This window comes from Coloeus monedula (genome assembly GCF_965178545.1).
Source record: "Coloeus monedula genome assembly, chromosome: 16".
Classification (NCBI taxonomy): domain Eukaryota; kingdom Metazoa; phylum Chordata; class Aves; order Passeriformes; family Corvidae; genus Coloeus; species Coloeus monedula.
Window position 1 is genome coordinate 6,712,195 of NC_138796.1, and position 20,485 is coordinate 6,732,679.

General features: G+C 42.1%; 1 protein-coding gene across 2 annotated transcripts in view; it reads left to right on the top strand.

The window, feature by feature from the left end:
- Nucleotides 1–234: 234 nt before the first annotated feature.
- USP22 (ubiquitin specific peptidase 22) overlaps nt 235–20,485 on the top strand; it is a 95,906-nt gene continuing 75,655 nt past the window's right edge. For both annotated transcript variants that reach the window (XM_082292273.1, XM_082292274.1), the window contains exon 1: nt 235–894. In XM_082292273.1, coding sequence (XP_082148399.1) covers nt 769–894 — 126 coding nt within the window. In that variant the 5' untranslated portion in view covers nt 235–768. The remainder of the gene's footprint in view (nt 895–20,485) is intronic.

A 20,485-nucleotide genomic window follows, 5' to 3' on the forward strand; every position in this document is an offset into this window, starting at 1 on the left:
CGCTAGAGAAGGGTAGATGGACATGTAGACGGACCAATCGTCGTGCTCCTTCCCCCCGCCGCTCCCTCCCTCCCTCCCTCGCGGGCGGCGGGGCAGAGGGGGCGCTCCTCCCGCACCCGCCCCGTTGGTCTATCCCACTCCGGGCCGGGCGGGCTGGGTTGAGTGAGCGGCTCGGACCATTGCTCGCGGCGGGCGGGGGGGGCGCGGGCGAGGCGGAGGAGGAAGGAGCCGGCGAAGGAGGCGGGGGGGCGGTTTAAAGGGACAAGAGCCGTGCGGGCGCCGGCGGGGGGAGCCGGAGCGGCGGCGGGCGGGGACTCGCCCCCTTCCCTACACACGCCCGCTCGCACCGCGGCCGGGGTCGCCGCCGCCAGCGCCCCCCTCCCCTCCCTTCCCCTCCGCCCGCCGCTTCCACAGCGGCCTCTATGAGGTAGAAGGGAGCGGCGGCCACTCCGGGGGCGGCAGCGGCCGCTACAGCCGCCGCCTCCTCCTTCTCCTCGCCTCAGAGCGCCCCATCTTTGTGTGTGCGGGAGAAGGGCGGGAGGGAGTGCGCGCTGCCCACCCGCCGCGCTTTGTTCGGAGCCGGGGGGCCGTGGCGGAGCCCCGGCTCTATGTGCCAGCGGCTCCCCGGCGGCGGCGGCGTGAGGGGCCGGAGCCCCTGAGGGCGGGGGGGCCCCGGCCCGTGTCGGTGCTGCGGGGCGGGGGAAGGGGCCGGCTCGCTGCCCGCCGGCCCGGCCCGTGTGCGGGCGGATTGATGTGGGGGGGTCTGACATGAGTCCGCCGGCGGCCGGGTGCTGCCATGTGACCGGCTTCAAGGTGGAGAACTGGAAGCAGAACCTGCGGGCGATTTACCAGTGCTTCGTGTGGAGCGGCTCGGCCGAGACCAGGAAGCGCAAGGTACCGGGGGCGGCTCACATCCACCCCCCTTCCCTTCCCTCCCTCCTTCCCTCCCTCCCCGACCCACCCGCCACCGCCTCGGGGAGGGGACGGGTCCGGTCCCCCTCCACCCCTCCCTCGTTCCCTCCCCACGGGGCAGGTGGGCCCGAGGTTCCCAGGGAAGGGGCCCGAGCTCCCGCACGCGGTCCTGGGGGGAGGGAGGAGGAAGCGCTCGGTGCCTCCGGGATGGCGAGGGGGGGCACCGGGATGGAGGAGGGAACCAGCCCCGGCGGGGCCTCCCTCCCTGCCACCTGCCCCGGCGGCTTTTCCGCAGCGGGGCTGTTCTGCAGCGCCGCCGCTTCCTCCTGCTCCTCCTTCTCCTCCTCCTCCTCCTCCCGGAGGTTTCCCGGAATACCGGGGGGAGGGGAGGCCCGGGGCACCGGGCACGTCCGGCCTGTGGCGGAGCTTAGTGGAGCCCCGCGGGGCCGCGCCCGAGCCTGGGGGGCTGCGCGGAGCACAATGGCTGGGAGCGGGTCCCGGCGGCGGGGGCTGCAGCTCGCTCGGTTATATGTGTGTTTTTCCTTAAAAAAAAAAAAAAAAAAAAAGCTGCTCGTGCTGATAATCCACTTGGGAAAGGGGATTCCTGCTCTGGTGGGGCGGGGGAAAGGAACTGGCTCAGCCTGGAGTACAGAGAAGGGCAGGAGGGGTTTGCTCTGGGAGCTGTTGGCGCCTGGGGAAAAATCCCTGTAAACGAGGCAAAAAGCAGGAAGAGTGCTTTTCCTCACCTGTCTCCTATAATAACATCCTTGTACACATGTATGTTTCTGGAGGGGGGCTTGTCTCTGCACTGTGCAACTAATTACTGTTTTTCCCTAGAATCAACTAGTTTTTACTTCAAAGTGACTTGGCAGTTTTCTGTCAGTCGGCGCGTTGGTGACTGAGGAGGGGAAGGCAGCAGCTACACGGAGCAAAACTTGGGGTTTGGGACAGCACGGATTGTGTTTTTGTTGGAACAACCCATTGAAAACTTTCTGATCCCAGTGCTTTGTATTAAGCTGCTCAGCTTATTATTCGTAATAGAACTAGAGCATGAAGGATGGACTTAAAGGGTGAGGTGCCGAACCATTTTTCTGTGTTCATGTTCTCAGGACAATCCAATTTCCCAGTGTTTTTACCTAAAGAGGAAAAAACGGAATCTGAGAAGAAATATGTTTTAAATGGATTTAATTACTGGATAGCCCTGCAAAGTATAGCCAGACTTGTTTTCAATATCTTACAATTCCCTACAGGTCAATATTATGACGTATATTAGTCAAAATCTGGGTTTATTTAGCCTATAGCATATTAAAATACAAATTGGGATATAGTAGATGGTGGTTTCAGCTTAAGTGAAGAAAAAATTATATATGTGCTGTGGAAGAAGAAAATGACAAGTGAGGTATGAAGATGTCTCAGATAAATATAAAGCAAGTGCTGTGTGGAAGAATGAAAATAAAATTTCATTAGCAAAATTACCTTTTTCTAAATACGGAACATCCTTTGTAACCTGCATACCTCTTGTGTGCTGCAACAGCTTTTTCCTTCTGAAATCTAGTGTAGGGATGTGTTTATCATTGCTTGAGAAAACAGCTGGAAATATATAATATTCCATTGTAATCAATCTGTTCTCACTTCCTCTTTGCACGGCCAGGCTCATAAAGCAGAACAGGATTGTTTCAAAATTATCTGTCAGCTCAGGGAAAACACCAGTTTTCCTAATACATGCTAAAAATGCTTTTCCCCTCCGCCTTTTTTTTTTTTTTTAAAGCAGGTTGCCAGTATGAAAACAGTTGGATTTCTGAATCTGGCCCACCTGAAATACGTGGGTGTACATGATCACATATAGGGGAACATTTTGGGTAGCTAAATTGCGATTCAATTCCCTTTCTGTGTTAATAAGGATTGAAGAAAGTCTATAAATTACAGTTATGGCACTTTACCCCTCCTGCATATGGACATGAGACCTTCTTCCATGGAATTTTAATACACTGAAATTCCCTGTCAGTTACACATGCAAAATTAGAAAAATTGTATTTTCTGTTGGGTGGTATGTTTATAGTCTAATAACTAGAAATAAAATTACTTAGTTCATATAGCTGGAAAACAATCCTTTGTTCTTTAATATTTTACATACACATATATTATATATATGTGTATATGTATTCTAGGAGCAAGCTGCGACTGCTTAAGAGCACCTATTTATTAGTGAAGATTCTTCTTAATCCTAATTTTCAAAATTATGAGGCTAAATTAAAGGTTTATTAGCAAGTGATACTCTTTTTATTGCATGATCAAGGACAGTCACATTATAGGTTTATCACAGGAAACATTCCATATATATAATTGATCTTTATGGAAGGCACTGGGCAACTTAACTGTTGGTCAGATGAACATAACTGTAAAAATGCCTTGGCTGTTGGTGAGAGCCAGATGTAAATGATTCTGGTTCTAGAACGGTAACTACTATCCCTCCTAAGCCTGCCTTAAAAATCCAGGGAGCAATGGGAACTGCAGGGGGCAGAAAGGGTCCATTCTCCTGCTGTACCTACACTGCGTTCTGCCTTGGCAGACCATTTTAGTGCTGTGCTATTCGGTTTTAATACTCACCTTTTCTGTGAATAAGCTTTTACGAGCTCCAGCTCGCGGTTCAGTTTGCTTTACAGCCCGTGCTTTGAGCAGAATGGCTCTGAAGCCTGGTTTACAGTGGGAAAGCTGTCTCCTGAATGTGTATTTCAGTCCTCAGTCAGAACCAAGAGATAATTATATATGTATCTTTGTAGGCACTGGGATTCTTGTGAAGATTTTAGGAGTATGCTTGCTCCCGAAGCGTTGGCTATGCCAGGATTTGAGCTGTCATCACGGTGCATTGTTGTATCCACACGGAGGAGCGAGGCTGTGACTTGCCTCATCTCACTGCATCGTGGCCAAACTCAAGTGCAGCACTCGTACAAGCTGTTCTAGGCACAGGGTTTGCCATGGTGTAATTGTGTTGCTGGTGATGAAGCCTAAGCAAAGACAAAACTGTCACGGTGGAGAGTGGAACAGGAGAAGAGGGAGAGGGAAAAATCCGAACATTGACTCTTGAAATTGTAGCTATTGTGATTAAAAGTTGGAGCTAGATTTTAGGGCTCAAGTTGTGTGTAAAGTGACACAGAATTAGAGTGGGCTGTCTCAATGTTGGGACTTTGACTTGTAACTCTCGATTTTTAATTTGCTGTAGTTAGAATCTGTTTAATAACCTGATGGCAAAGCTCGTGTTTCTGTAGGTCATGGACTTTACCTTGAATATTTTGATGTGAAAATTACCTCACACTTCATTAAATAACACTCTAGAGGAGGTCCTTAAATTTGTCACCACTACTCCCCATTCAGGAATTACGGAGCAGACAGAGGATGCTGAAAAGGCTTGTGCCAGACCTTCGTGTCAGCTTTTTCCATTTTTTCTGTAGGGTCAGACTTGAAACACTTGGCTTATTCCTTTAGAATTACAGACGAGAAAAATCTGTTTTCAGTGCTGAATGTAGCTTTTGTCCCCATCAGTGAGCAATTACACATGTAGATGAATCTTTGTGTCCAGGAGTTGGTAAGTAATGGTTTCAGTACTGGAAGGGCAACTGAATTTATGATTAAATTCCTTCTTCCTGGACTATACGCCTTGGAGGAAAAGTGTCACATTCTGAATGGTTCTTAACTATCACTGCCCTGAAAAGGTTCTTGATGATAAAAGTAAACTGGTCATTGTGACCACAGTCATGATATGCACAAGGTTCTGTGTGGAATTTCAGAATGTTTGTTCAGTGCTTCAGCCAATAGATCAAAGAATAATTGCCTGTCAGGGGCTGTGCACTCTCACTGACAGCAGCTGCGTTCCGGTGTATTTCTGCCTGTTTGAGAGTATCTCTTGTTTTTCCCATTATTCTCTCTTTACATGGGTCCTACAGACTGATTGATCCTTTCAGATATGAAAAAACATTTGCTTTTATAGGTTATGACTTTTTGTCAGGTGTCATTGTCCCCATGAACTTGTGGCTTCAGTGAGTGGTTCCTTGTAATACTTCGACAGATAATCAATTCTTAGATACTTAAACCTGAAATTACTTTGGTTCATTTCCTAACTTTAAAAGTAGAAAAACCTTAAAATAACTTAGCATATAAATGCCGTGTTATATTTTCAGTAGCAAATGTTGTGGTTTGCAGTCTAAATGGGTGTGTCATGTTCTTGCTGAAGTGACCTTGCAGTCTCCAGGGTAAGCTAGTGGTGGAGTTTCTCTTCTCATGTCTGTTGGGGCATGTTTGCTCCCCAAGGGCCTTGCCCCGTCTACCTGTCCAGGAACAGGGAGGTGTTGCTTAGGTGATTTGCTTTGTACTGTAACAGGCGGGCCAGGAACCTCGCCAGCCTGTGCCACCTTCGCAGGCTTGGTGTTTGGATTGCTTAAATTAATAAGGAAATCTTAGCTTGTTTTTCTTTAACATTTTTAGCGTGTGCAGCAAACTTCTGGATTGCAAATCCTGTGGAGCATTTGAAAGAGGAGTCCAGGATTCAAGAAGCATGTCTCTTTTTCAGCTGCGTACTCTGCTTTGGCTGCCTAAGTGAACTGTCTGATAGACTCAGGAAGGATGTTCTTCTTTGCCATGTGCTGTGGGAACTGCCTTCTCCCTGAAAGCCCATGAGAAGTGTCAAAGTCAACTGCAAGCTTCATTGTTCAGGAGGTCTCCGGTTTCATACCTGAGCAATCTTCCTTAGGTCTTAACGTCTAAGGATCAGAAAGGTCCTTAGACCTGCTAAAGGTAATGTTCTCTTTCCTCTTGGTGTGAAAACATGACCTTTGGTGTGAGAGGTACCCAGACATGAGATTTTAGCTCCATACCCAGCAGAGCCTAGCATATATGGGACACACCAGATTGAGAATGCTCCACTGAGCTTATATCTCTCGTGCTGAAGAACATGAGACCTTCCTCTTCCTAGTGGTGCTAATCCCTGTTTTGTATCCTGTACCATGTTTTTTTTAAATCACTTGTTGGTTTCTGGACCAAAGGTTAGGAATTAGTCTGGCACTGTGAATTTGAAGGTGGTGAGTAACAATTCTTGAGTTGTGGGATCTGAACCATCAGAACTTCTCTATTTTTTTAACATGAATGGGAGAGATGATAAATGCAGTTTCTTCCCTGCTTGTGTTTGTTCCCTGCTGTAGAGCAAGAAGATGGATCTGCAAAAGGTGATGAAGAAAAAAGTAGGGATAAGTTGGACAAGAAGGCTTCTTATTTTCTGTAGTCTTATCAGCAGTCAAGGTTTACTCATAGCCAAGCTGTTTGTCAGAGTAGTTGCAGCATATCTTTAATTTTGTCTGCAGTCAACGATTTTATTTGCTTAATGCTGAAAGCTTTTAAACTGAAATGACAGCAAGTAGTGTGAAGGGTGAGCAGGGTGGAATGGGTTTGTTTGATTTGCTGGACTATCTGTTGAGCTTTATTTTAAGCCATCAAAGCTTTAAACCCCAAACAAAGGTTAGCTGATAGCCTCATTTTTGTTTCAAACCTTAATCTGTAGTGTTAAGGTGAAACCAGAGCTGCAAATTGCTTGCAAACCTTCTACTCTCCTCCTTTCATTTGAGGATTTATTGTTTCAGCAACTGGTGTAACAAATCTAGAGGCAAATGTTACTGACTTGATAGTGGAAGTTTTCTGCTTGTAAATTGCTGACTCCCCTTCTCCTGACTTACTGGCTCTTGAGTTGAGCAAAAAAAAAGTGTTTTCCTGCGGGATGGACTCAGGCGATCCTGCTTCCTAACAAACGCTCTTGCAACTGTTTGATTCCCAGTGGTGGCTGATCTGTTTTAAACCAGAGAAAGATTAACTCAGTTTAAAACCTTGTGTTTCCCACATTAAACCGAGCACCCACAGTTTTTCTGTTCATGTGCAGATCTATGAATTCTTATGAACCATCAATCCTTATGAAGAAGCTATGGTTTCTTTTGTCTTTTTCCTGGTAGATATAGGGCTTTCTTTTTGCTTTTATCAGCCACACTTTTCCTTTTCACTTGACTGACAGCTACTTTAAAACGGTGGGGTTGGGTTTTTAGTACTTATATTCCCATGGTTCTCCAAGTATTTGTAATGTGTCTGCAGCCTGCAGCAGCGTCCAAGGTGAGGCAATACATATGTCCTCTTATTATACATCAGTTATAGTGGCATCAGGAGAAAGGCAGTCTGAAGGTGACCTATACACATTTCACTTGCCTGTTCAAAACATTATTTAAAAAAAAAAAAATTTTTCCCCACCATGCAAAGAGCCATTGTTAGAACCTTTCTAGACTTGGACAGAAAGAGCTGCCTAGAGCCACTGTCTTCAGTCTCTTGTTAACCTATGGACAATGGAGCAAGTGAGTGAAATGCTATAATGACATTACAGTTTATTCTGTTATCCTGGACTGTGTTGTCAGCAAGCAGTGTTGGAGTGTAGGGAGAGCCATATGTTATCTGAGAGGCCTGAATTAGGAACCTTTCCTTAGCAGAAACAGTTCTAGAAGCTGATAGATCTGTTCTGACTGGATGAAAGCTCTGTCTTGGTAGTTGTATTCTCTTACATATTGATTTGGCAGTCCTTTATGTACACTCAGCTTAATTCAAGCTAAGAACTTTGCTGCATTAGCTGGTAATAGAATCAATGTTGTAAAGAGTTACTCCTTGCAAAATTAACCTGCATTCTGTTTGCTTCAAACCACGTTTTTTTTCCAGGGAGTGGGACCACATAATTCAACTGGCACAGCAGCTCCAGAATGATCTGTGGTTTACTTTAGTGCTGGAGCAGCTGCCATGGTGCTGATCTCTCTCATTTAAGAGAAAGAATCATTTTATTTATCCCAAGACCTATTTGAGGATCTGTAAAATGAACTGTTACCAGACACCAGTTGACTCAAAGTAACCTGAGATTCACTTTATCAGTTGATAACTGATTAGCAGCAAGCAGTCTGTCCTGTCACATTCTTTTGTGTGTTGAATACTCTAGATTTTCCATTTCTCTACTTAAGTAGAATGTTATTTAAAGCTTGGTTTTATTTTTCTTAAAACTTCTCAGTTATATGTAACACTAATGTAAAACTCTTAAATTTTTTTTGCCTGTCTCTGCTACTTTTCCAAGTTGGTAAAGAGAACTTTTCCCCCTCCTCTCATTCTTCCTTTCCTGTGTTTAATGGAGCTTGAAATTAACGTGGCTCTTCTCATCTACCTCTTGTGTAGTATCACTGGTGATGTCAGCATATCCCTGGTGGGAGATATTTCTGTGAAGATCTACAGTGCACTAAATTTGTCATTGAATTAAAAAATTCGGTATTAGACAAGGTGAAACTCGAAAAAAAGAGAAAAAAGTGGATATTGGTAACGAGTTGATTTTAACACTACTTAAAATGTAGTGTCTTTTTAATGTAAATATTGAGGCTAGTGCAAGTTTTCATATCCTGACACAAATTCTGACATTAAACATGACGAATATATTAAATATCCTCATATTCAAAGTAGTGGGAAGCAGCTCACTAACTGTGATGCTGCTTAGCAGTTCGTCTGAAGGCAGAACTGGGATTTGACTGAATTTAAATGGTCTTGTCCTTGTACTGTGCTGGTTTTGCCATGGGACAGTTGGTTTGAACACACAGCTGAGCTCTTCTGCACATGCATGTAAGATGTGAAAATATGACTATTCATACATTCAGTGAGTTGTGTTTGCATAGAATTAAGATGTAGAGATTATTAATCTACATTTCATTCAAGAGATCATTGGACTATCTCTTCTTTGTCATTAGTGTCTTCATCTGGAGTTCTGTGTTGCAGCTCTTCCCTAGTATATTAAGTTTTCATCCATGTATCAATGCATAGTTAAAAAGTAGTATATTCAAAAATCACCTAGTTATTTGTCCCTTTATTTTTCTTGAACACCTAAAAGAGCCTGCAGTATTTGAACGTAGTTTCGTGATGGGGATGATGGAGTACCAAACACCCATGTGGCACCGAGTTCCATTTGCCTCGCTTGTCACTCAGAAGTTCATGCATCCAAGTAGCCCCTTTTAAAAAGGGTTTGGCTTTGGATTCATCTTACTGAATTGACTGCCAGGGCTTTTATATGTATGTTTTGCTTCTGTTTTTAAAGGGCTTTTGGTTTTGCATCAAGTACAGACTTGAATTACTTCAGTGTTTATCAGTACAAGGAGAGAAAGCAGCAGTTTATAAGCTTTATTTTTGCCTACCTCCCCCTTGCCAACTTCTATTTAAAAAGTATCTTTCCCTCCTTGTGTCTTTGTACAACCTGATGTTATTTCACAAAGTTTGTCTCATTACAATTTGTGCTTCTGTCCTCTGCAATCAGCCTTGTTATTGCATTGCAAGTCAGATTTTAAGGGACCTTGTCTACAATATACTTGGTAAATAAAGGTGAGATTTATTGCACAGCAGATGCGTGACGGCTCAGTAAGTGCAGACAGCTGAGATAGCTGGCTGATTTCAGTACCTCGTTTGTGCTAGGTGAGCTTTTGTGACCCTCTGCCCTCCAGGGACAAATGCAAAATTTGTCTTAAGGTTTTATGTTTTTCTTTTCTGTGCTTCATTATTTTCATATTACTGCTCAGTTTTGCTCTTAACTGGATCTCTGTCCTGTTGGCAGCTGGTGATCAGGGTGAAACTCTCATTCACATTGGCTTCTGTGCATTGCTGACTTCTGCCATGCTCTCAGCAAGCATCCCCTCCCAAGAGCTTATTATTGGATATGTTTTTCTGCATGATGAGCACTCGGTTCTTTGGTCATTCATGACTACATGTTGTGGTTTTGGTTGCGGGATGATCTTGATGTGGAGAACAGGATGAGAAATGCCATGAAAATAGTTTCAAGAGTTCCTGCAGTTTTGTGCATAAAGAGGAACAAGACTCTCCTCTGTCATCATGAGGCTGTTCCCTAAGGAAATGTATCTTATACTATGTTCAGCATAATTTTATCTTACTGTCCTTCATGATGTGTTTCCTTGTCACATAGTAGTTCTGCTACTTATAACTTTTCTTGATACACAAGTTCCAGAGTTGTCCTAATAAAAGAAGTTTCTTTTCTGCATCTCTTTGTAATTATTATGTTCTTATTGAAAGGTTTCAGGGGGTGGGAGATGTTTTCTTTGTCCATCTTAGGCCCTGTACTGCAAAAATCTGACTGTAGAAAAACAGAACTCCAATTTTTGTAGTAACCTGAAGAATTACTTCATTTACAGCAATTCTTTATAAAGCAAGCAGTTTAACTCTGTAAGCATATTGTACCTGTACGTTGAAACTGGCAGAGAATTTGTTTTATGCAGTGGTGAAAAGGCTGTTAAGGAGAAGGTGAGTTAGCAAATCCAACAAGTTTTAAAAGTTTGAATTGAAATTCGGAAACTTGTTCTAGATATGGGTTCCAGTGGGACACAAGTACATGATGGAATTGGTAAATGGTTTGGGTGAGAAGACTCTCACTGCCACTGAGGTAAAGAACAGGTAATACTTGATTTACCAGAGAAGAGCAAGAGATGTGAAATTTGGACCTTTCTGTGCATTATCATGGAAACTGGTGAGGAGGAACATGAAATCCAGCTCTTAAGCTGTGGGTGTGTACAAGTGTCTTTCCTTGACAGTGTAAGGAACTACCAGCTCTGGGCTGCACGTTCTTGCTGTTGTACCATTGCTGTGTCATGTTTGTGTGGTTGTGCCATCAACCAGAAAGAGCAGATAAAGATGAAAATTATTTTTTTCCTCCTTTTACTGCTATTTTACCAACCTGAGTAGTGACACTGGGAGGCTGCATGTGGCAGCTTGTGTAACAACTGCTGCTGTGCTCTGGACTGTGCCAGTGACAGACCATGTGGGAATGTTGTCCTACTGGGGGCTTCTTCTGTAAAGAGTTTCTAATACTGACTTTATCCAAAAGGTTCTGTGAAGGAACCTCTGTTAGTGCTGCAGTGGTGTGTTTGTACGTGGTGTTCTCACGGGTGATGCACTGGTGTGTGCTGAGCCTGATACGTGAAACTTGTCTTATGTCTGCAATTGTTGGAACTTACTCCTGTATGCAAATAACTTAGCCCAGTTTCCTTGTGAAAAATAAATGAATCAGGGAGTGTAGAATGCCTGTAATCTGTGATCAGCTATTACAGCAAATCCACTTTTCGTATTATGTTTAATTTAATGAAATAAATAGTGTTTTTCCAAGTAATCAAGTTATGAGCCATATGTTGTCCCTTTTTAAATAGGCCCGTCTCTAAGTTAAGATTTCTGTCTTTTATAATCAAACTCTAGTGAGCTGATGTAACTTTTTTTGTTGGTTTAAAGCATGTGGTCATGGGCCGTGTGCCTAGATCATGCTCCTGCTGCATGTAGTTGAGGATGATGGGATAATGGGACTGTAAATTATCTCTTATGGTGCTGGTTTTCCTCTGGCCTCCTCCCTTGTGCAGTGTAGAGCAGCCCCAAGGCTGTTCTGAGCAGTGCCAGCTGGCTGGAGCCCTGCGGGGCCACTGTGCCAGATGGAGACAGCAGCACTCCAGTGAAAGCCAAGCGTGCTTCCCGAGGTCGTGGAGAGGTGCAGCCTCTGCAACCCCGCCAGGGATCCCTGGGCAAGGGCTTCCTGGGACTCAGTTACTCCTGTACTGGTGCAGCCCTGGAAAGGACTGGACTAGGGCATCTGTCAGGCTTTTTTTTTTGAGTAGATTCATAATGTGATATTCAGCTATTAAACATTTTCAATGTGTTAGCATCTCCTTTTTCCTAGTTTATGCTTCTGTACGGTGTCTGTGAAATGTTCAATTCTGTAGCATGTACAGATGCTCAGTATTGAGACAGATTTTTTTCAATTTGATTGTGTGGTGGTTCCTGATATGTTGTCCTGTTTTTTTCCTGACTACCGAAAAATGCTGTTATCCATAAGATACTTGGACTAGAAAAAGCTTGTTAATGCTGATATTTTTAGTTTTTTCATTAAAATGAAACAAAACCCCAAGCCCTTCGTTCTACTGTCTGAAGTGACAACTTCAGATATGCTCAAAAGTAAAAGCAGAAGTTTTAATCCCTTCATTTGCCTAGTTGACTTTATAGTTTTTACTAAAAAAAAAAAATCTATTTCTTAGAATACCATTGAAATCAGCTGTTGGTGTTACTGCATTGTATTCAACCCCGTGGTTTGTTTTGTATTCCAGAACAAGCTTAGTCAGAATAGAATAACTTAATCTGCACAAGATGTACCCCACAAAACCCATGTGCTTGAATATTCCCATTTTGTGAAGATGAGGACAGTAAATGGCTGAAACTCTTCAAAGAATTGAATTCCCTGGTGGCTGCTCAAACAGATACTTGTTTTGTAGAGGAGCTGATACACACCAACTTTACCGAGCGTTTCTTCGCTCTCTTGACCCAGAACGCTTTGTTCTTATTGACCCATTAATGCAGCTCACACTTCTAATCCAGCAGCCCAAAATAGCTGCCAAGCCTGGATTTTACTGTGGTGGCATTTGCTACATGGGTAGTTGGTATAACCCAATACTCAGAATTGCAGCTGAAAAGCCCCCCGAGCTGAGGCACGTGAGACTATTTTGGGCAGATACTTCAAGTGTCTGATCTAAATAAGGTAATAAACTCAACTTGATAGTATGTACAAAGGACTTATTGGAAGAAAAATGTATTTCGAGACAGCTCTCCCTATCAGTCTCCAGAGCTGTTGGATATAAGTGGGAATAGGCAAGGAAGGATGTACCTTGTAGCTCCCTTGCCCTGGTGATTGTGCTAGAGGAGTGAACTACGAGGAGAGCGGACCACAGAAAGTGGTAGTTACCATATTCCAGCCTAAATAGTATTTATCTCTGCTCTTGAGAGAATGATGGTGTTTTTGTCATCTCTTATAACATGATAGAGGTAGCAGAGTCATCTTTTAGTGTTGTATTAGCAAGGCAAGTGATTTAAGGCTGAGTCTTTATCATGAAAGATAGACCAGCTTGAAGTAATGAAGCAGTGGGAAGAAATGTATGGTGAGAAATAATTTAAAGGCTTTCCCTGATTTCTTTACAAAGTAGATTTTTTCAAAGTGACCTTTGGTTACAGGAACTGTTTCTATTCAGTGTGTGCTCCTCTTTGCTACACAATATTTTTGCTACCTTTTTACTTGGAGAAGCTTCAGATCACAGGGAATTGGAGGTAATTTCCTAGCAGGGTAGTAAATGACTTGTAACAGCTTCCTTACAAAATTCTCAACACATACTGTTCTCTTAATTCACTCGTTTGCAGGTGTGTTCTACCTACTTACAGGTATCTGAAATAAAGCTTTTCAAGAAAATTGTGAAATTTTCCTTTTGTCATGCAGAAAGCTCAGTTCTGTGCAAACCCTTGCTAAGTGTGATGCCTGCAAGACTGTTTCTGCCACTTTAAATTCTCTTACATCCAGCTACTACTAATAGTTAGTGAATTAGTGTTCTTTCAAGACACAAAATCCTTTTGTCCTGCTCCCCCTCAGTGCCGAATCCCTTAACCTCACCAATTTGTATGTTTCCACTCACTCTGCTTAACTTCTTAAAGTATTTCCTTCAAGTTAAGGTCTTGAAAGTAGAACACATAATATGTGAAATCAACTCTTAATAGCATTAATGTACTTTTCTTTTGGCTCATGAAGCAAAGTAAAGTTGCATTAGAATTGAAGTTGATTGGTGGAATCTCCAAACTGTTAATTGAAAAAAATTTAGCAAAGCAGATCAAAGAGCAGAAGTCATGCTTTATAGTCCAGTCAATTCTACAGAGCAAAAGAAGGTTTAAGTATGGTGAGTGTTCAGGCAGGAAGGAGGTTCCACCATGGTTTCTTCAGTTTTGTCCTTCACTTCCCTATGCAGTTTTTGCCTTAAGAGCTTGTGGTAAGGAGCTTTGTTTCCAGGTTTCTTCTCTCGGTGGTCAGTTAGCTGGAAAAGTGGAATGGATCTACTTCTTAGCAGAAATGGTTTTTGATGTAATTTCCTCTCTGACCTTCCAATGAGACCAAAGCTGGTTTTGAACCTGCCCTTAACTCACAAGTCATGGCGTGCTCTGCTGCAGAGCGAACAAGATCTGACAAAGTCTGTAACTCACCGCGAGTAATGAATGTCCTGAGCTGGACTCAGTGAGTACACCAAGCTTTCAGAGTCATTTCGTATCAGCTTGGTTTGACTGGATACTTCAATGTTTTTGTGTTAAGCAGGAGGAATCCGTTGCGTTGTTTCCCAATTTTTGTTCTGTATCTGTTCTTTGGAGCACATCCTCTACGACAGACAGTACCTTGTTTTCAATTGCTACTTTTTTCTTTATTCTTTTTACTTTCATACCGTGAATTTTCCTTCGTATTCCTACTTGTCTGGCTGTACACTGCCTTTTTCCCTAGAAATTATCTGTTTGTTTACAGTTTAGACAAATGTCTACATTTCTGTACTCTTAATTTCTTAACGTGAGCCCACCCTTTCGAGCCTAAGCATGGAGCACTACTCCTGACACAGAGTCTGAGCAGACTGTTCCTCATGCCAAGGTTGTAAGTGTTAATCTTGCTGCAGACTGGGGTGATAATTCATTGCTGTCACAGCAACACATGCTGAAAGTTGCTTCTTGCCAGATTTGTTGGCTATATGCTACACTAGAGAAAATTATTTCAAGAGTCTTATTGCATAGCCAGATGCTGCAGAACTCGTGCAATCAACCTCCCCTCCCCCCTTTTTATGGCTGTTCTGACTTCAGGGAGGAAAAACTATTTTACACTGAAACACATTCCTGTGTAACACTAGTAAAGAGGTGAATGAACTTCTGATTGTGGCTAATTTTTCTGGTTTTTCTTGTAGGGAAGTTCTGGTTTGTGTTCAGGATAAAAAGGAAGGAAAGCTTTTAAGGTAGGGTGAGGGGAGTTTAAAAAGGAATTAAACAATGTCTCTCTTGCTGTTTCAGTTGTGTTCTCTGCCATAGTTGGGTGCTGTGGAAGTTTTGTGTTTTCTTCAAGAACTAGTGACTAGGTTGGCTCAATTCTGAAGAGCTATAGCCTCTGCCATCTGTATCCTTAGGATCTTTCAAAAACAGGAGAGCCTTTGTGAACTCTGGATATCGTGGTATCTAGGCACTGGCCTAAAGATGGTGTTTAGTTTAGTTATAGCTGAGATGTAGAGCCCTGAAGAGGAAAGTAAGTGGGTTTTTGGTACAGGATCTGAGTCCCCCATAACAACTTAAGATTTGCTCTTATATGTGTGCTGTAGAAAAATGCAAGTTTCTTTTCCACAAGGTATCCATTACATTTTGGGCATGGTGGTGTCTGATTACCAGGGAGGTGGGATTTACTGACTGTTTAGTCAGACAGAAATATTCTTTTCCCAGTGTATTTCCAGCATAAATCTCATCATATCCAGTGGCTGGGCATTGTGTCACCAATCATTTTATCCTCTCTTGTATTTTAAAAGAAGGTGCCATAGAAGTTACATTATTATGAATGTATTCCCATAGGACAAAATCCTGGTAGAAATGCAGTGTTGGAGAGTTTATTATTATCCACACATTGTGTGTCATGCAGCGCTCCCCTCTTTTCATTCCTTGTGCCTCAATTCTTTGCACTTCCAGATCACAGGAAACACTGCCCTGAAAATCAGAACTAGGAAGGTCTTCTTTTAGACCTGAGCAAATCACCTCTTTGCTTGGCAGGGAGAGCTTTTCAGCAATTTAAGGTACTCTTAGAAGGCCTGAGGCCTCGATGCTCTTAAATGCTTTTTTAATCCTGCTGTAACACATAAAGACCATGTATTTGTTCCCAAAACACCGCCCATGTTTATGACCATGGAGAAAAAGCAAGAGATGAGGACTAGAAATCTGTAGTGGATCTCATGGAATATTTTTGCTCTAATCTGTGTGAGATTACGGGTGATTTGCAATTGTAATACTCTCCTGAAGAATCTCTTGGTTTTGCTTCAAGCTTTTAACTGGTTTTTCAAGTGCAGTATGCCAAGGAAGCTCTGGCTTTTGTTCAGATAAAAGACTTTATAATTCACTTTCTCCCTCATTCCCGTGTTTCCCCTTATCTCTCCCTATCCCGATGTTGTGGTTTGTATATGCACCAGCCTTTCATTTTCCCATGTACAGGGGTTGTAAGAGCCCAGACAGTTCCTGTTGCTGGGGTGGCCTGCACAGCTCTTGGGAGCTGAGCGGAGAAAGGTTCAGTTCCCTGTTCTGTTTCTGGCCTCCACTGCCACATCCAAATGATGGATTGAGGCTCAATCTGTGCATTATAGACGTTGAATTTATTCCTGATACTGTTTCCATGAGTGCAGGATCAGGGATTTGTTTAGAGCAAATTGACAGATGAGTTCTCTGTTCTTACCAATGTTCAGATTGCACTGTGGTTATTTTTAATACCAAATACAATGTCTTTTTTTTTTTTAATTATTATTATTTTTTCTTTTTAGCAATGCCAAGCACACACAAATGTCTGCTGGTATGTTAACTTTGGTGAGGGATTTGGAGCTTTAATGAGCTGCTGTATATCAGCTAATGTTTTCCCTAAGTGTTAGTAAGTCTGTGAGTTTTGGAAGCTGGGATGGGCTAGATCCATGGAAGAATGTGCAAAAATGTGTCTCATCTGCCAGGGAGTATTTGTTAGTATGTTCGGGGCAATAAATAATTAAAAGTTTCTGAAAACTGTTAAGGTTTGTGTGATATGGAGAAGGAAAGCAAATGATAAATACGTTACTTCCCTCTTTACCAGTGAGACTGCAGTTTGAGTTCTTCACGTCCAGCTGTTCCCTCCTCCCAAATTCAGTTGTTCAGTTGGGAGACAAGAAGTGTTAAGCTGATCTGTTTGCTTGATCCAATTGATTTCAGACCTCAGCCATTTACAGCTTTGAGGCAGAGCTTGTGGAGTCCTACCTTTTGATGATGTTTCCCTGTTGGAATGCAATGTGGTGACTCGTGAGATTGCATCAGATGGATTCTCTGCTTAAGGGGAAGCTGTGGATTCCAGCAGACCATCCATGTTCCTTTGGAGAGAGAACTGAAATTGAGAAGGGAAGGCAGGACCCACAGAGCCCTTGCTGCTATCTGAACATTGGCTTATTGGGCTTCTCTGTAATTCAGTCTTCTCCTTGATATAAATGATTACCTTCTAACACAACAGAAAAACTTCCAGTTTCTATATGGAAAGTAAGTAAATGGAAAATAATGAGAAATGGAAGCCTGTACAATGTATTACACAAAGTGAGGGAAGGTAGATGAGTTGGAGGCAAAGCCTCTTTGTTTTGGGTGGGGAAATGATGAGGGAAGAGTATTTTTAATATGTTGGTGATTTGGGAAACCCCTGGTGTGAGCAGTGAGGATATGGCAGGGAATTCACTAATAACTATCTACTTGAGTGTGGTAGAACAACCCACAGTGCTGTTCAGGTGTAATAAACCCTCCAGACCTTAAAGAGGAAATGGGATTTTGGGCTGGTTCTGTCAGGGTGGTGTTTGGTGGCACAGCTGATTCTGCCCATCCCAGCAGTGTGTTCTGTACACAGTTGTTAACATGAGGCCTTGGCACAGACACTGTTGGGCAAGTTTGGCTTCCCTGAAGGACATTATAAAGTCAGCAGAAATTACAGTGTACACTCAGCTCCCTGTTTGCATGAACATTGCTCTTTCCTGTGGATGGACCTTCTTGCTTTTTTGTCTTTTTTTTTTTTTAATGCATATGTTGAAATTCAAATTCAAAACCACATATCAGAGGAAACTTTTTCTATCAGTGTGAAACCCAAAACCCTTTCACTTTGGTGCTGTAGTAGCATGTAAGATTTCTTGATTGTACCAATGCTCCTTATTCTTGGAGAGTCTTTAAGTAACATATTGGCTTATGGGAAGCCAGTTGGAAATGAGAACTCTTTCTTCAATTGGAAAACCAAATGAGTATATCCTTAAGTCCCTCAAAAGCACTGCTTATGGTATCTAATGTCTGTTAATCATTTCATAGGAGAAATTACGGAAATGTTACTCAATGCACTAATTCTCTACAGCTTTTCTAATTACTCCATTGATTTTTTTGAAGCGTAGATTTGTGTAAAGGAGCACTGGGGTATATTTGAACAAAATACAGAGCAATAAAACTGTAATTGTAATTCATGTACGTTCAACAAACAAAGCATTAATTTTATTAGTTTTGCCAGCAGTCTGTGTGTTTGGACTGTGTGGTTGGTTCTTTCTTAAGCCTGTGGTTCATTAAGCTTTCTGCACTGTTTTGTCTCATCTATCAGGCAGTCTCACATTGATTTGGTGTTTTATATGTAGATATTGTGTAGGTAATTAATTTTAAAAAGTCGAAAAATGTATGCAAAGGCTGGTTTAGTAATGCTGCTGGTAAAGTTTACCCCTTCTCCATGGTATTATCTTAATCTTAAAAGAAGAAAAATGTCCCTCAGGTTGTTTCAATCAGTCTGCATTCAGTGACTGAGTTCTGGTCCACTGAGCAGTCACTGCCCTGTTATATCAGGGTTAATAATACTGTGACTTCATCTATTGTTTTACTAAAAATGCAAATAATTATTGTAAGTGGTTATAAAATTTTTCTTCCAATCCCAGTGTCTCACGACAGGCTCCTATTAAACTTCGTCTCATATCACGAAAGACCAGAATGTATGATGAGAAAATGTGTTTTGGTATTTAGAATCCTGTAGGAGCACTTACTTATTTCTTTTTTGTGATGTTGTTGTTGGGTGGAGCTCAGGGTTTAGTTGGGTTTTTTTCCTACATAAATGCATTTCCAGATGTTAACTTTCAAAAGTCTCAGTTTGCATTTTGAGGCTTTAATCCTTCGTTTCATTGCTTGGAATCATTGTAGTGGGGGTTTTTTTTTGATGTTTAAAGAAGGTTTTTTGGTGTGTATATATATGTTAAAAAACCACACACATATAGTCACTGGTAATTTGCTTAACCTTGGGCAGGAAAAGTGGGGAATGGTAATAGGAGATGTTTCAAGGTGTGTGGTATCCAGTGTAGTACAGAATCTGTTCTTTCTCTACCTTTTTAAGTCTCAGGTTCACTAATTTAACCACCAGTTAAAGAGGCTTCAGGGTCTGCTGTGTTTTGTCAAAGCAGCAGAGCTAGACCATATGCGTGATTTTTTTTTTCCCTTTATCCTTTTTTGTAATTTCTTTGGATGTGTTTGGCTGTTGGTGTTTGTTGTCTTATTTTCTGATTAAAAGATGAAATTAGTTTGTGATAGGAGTTAAAAAGCAATTTGTTTCACCAATGCATGTTCTAATTTTCATTAGTGTCTTTTTTCTAGTTAGGAATCTTCAGATACATGACTTTTGCTTTTCAAAGAGATTATTTAAATCACATGATTATTACATTTATACAACTGAAGTTTTCTGTGTTCAGCTTTGCACAAAAGTGCGTGTGCACCAAGTACCCTCACACTCTTCTGATAAAATAAACTCTAAATTATATCTGAGTAATTCTTTTTCTGAAGCTGTCTGTAGCTTTGCTGTACAGATGCCCTTTTGCTAAATGAAACACTACTTATCTTAATTATTAGTGTTAATGGATGTGCTGTGGGCTCAGTATTTGCTATTGTCAAGTAGAATCTAAGTTATGTCTTTTACTGCTTGACAAATGTGACAGAACTGTAGTTCTGACTGTCGTGTCTGAATGAATCAGTGCCATGTGCATGAGGAGTTGCTGGCAATCACCTGGAATGCATAAGCAGACTGACTTCTCTTCTTTCAAGCACCTTTTGCAGGCACTGTTATTCCTGAAATGCCACGTGCTCCTAATTTGTCAGGTGCATGTGTTCCAGTGATGGCTTGTGGTTTCTCCTTGTGCATTTATCTCTTTGTAAAGGTCTCTCTGCTCTTACAGAATCTGCTTCTGTCCAAGGATGTGATGTGAACTACTGAATATCCATGGCATTAATATAAATAGACATAAATAGATCAAGGCCTCTGCAAAAAAACCTATGTATTTTCCCATTATACAGACTATTCTTGTGTTAAGGTATTATTTTTAATTCAAATTGCAGTGTGTTCCTGGTTCTTGGTATGTGCTCAATGTTAAGAGTATATAAATTGTATTCTGAAGCCATCTTTGCAGGAAATTAAGATTCAAATTCTGTTTTCTTTCTTCTAAGTAGAATGATTACACTTTTTAACACATTATACATGTGTGTGTATATATGTACATAAATTGTATTTTCGTTTGAGAAGGAAGATAGTTCTTTCCAAAACGCAGTTTCCCAAGAGCCAATGAAAGAAAAGGGAACTCAGTGGGCCGAAACAGTTTTGATCTAAGAAGTTGTCACATTGAGTGGAGTTCTGTTTTCCCTCTTTCTTCATAGTATTCCTGACCTGTCCACTATATGGATTTTTTTCTCCCTGTTGCTTTTTAGTGTTGTCAGTTGACTTGTCTCTAGCAGAACTGTGGTGATGAATTTGCTATGCAAATGCTTGTTCAGAGGGTCATATGGAATATTAATAGATCTGATAAATCTTTTCTTCATGAGTTTAACCTGGGAATGGTGAACTGGAAAGTCCTAATGCAGGTTTTGGGTTAAACACGTGCAGGCATCACTG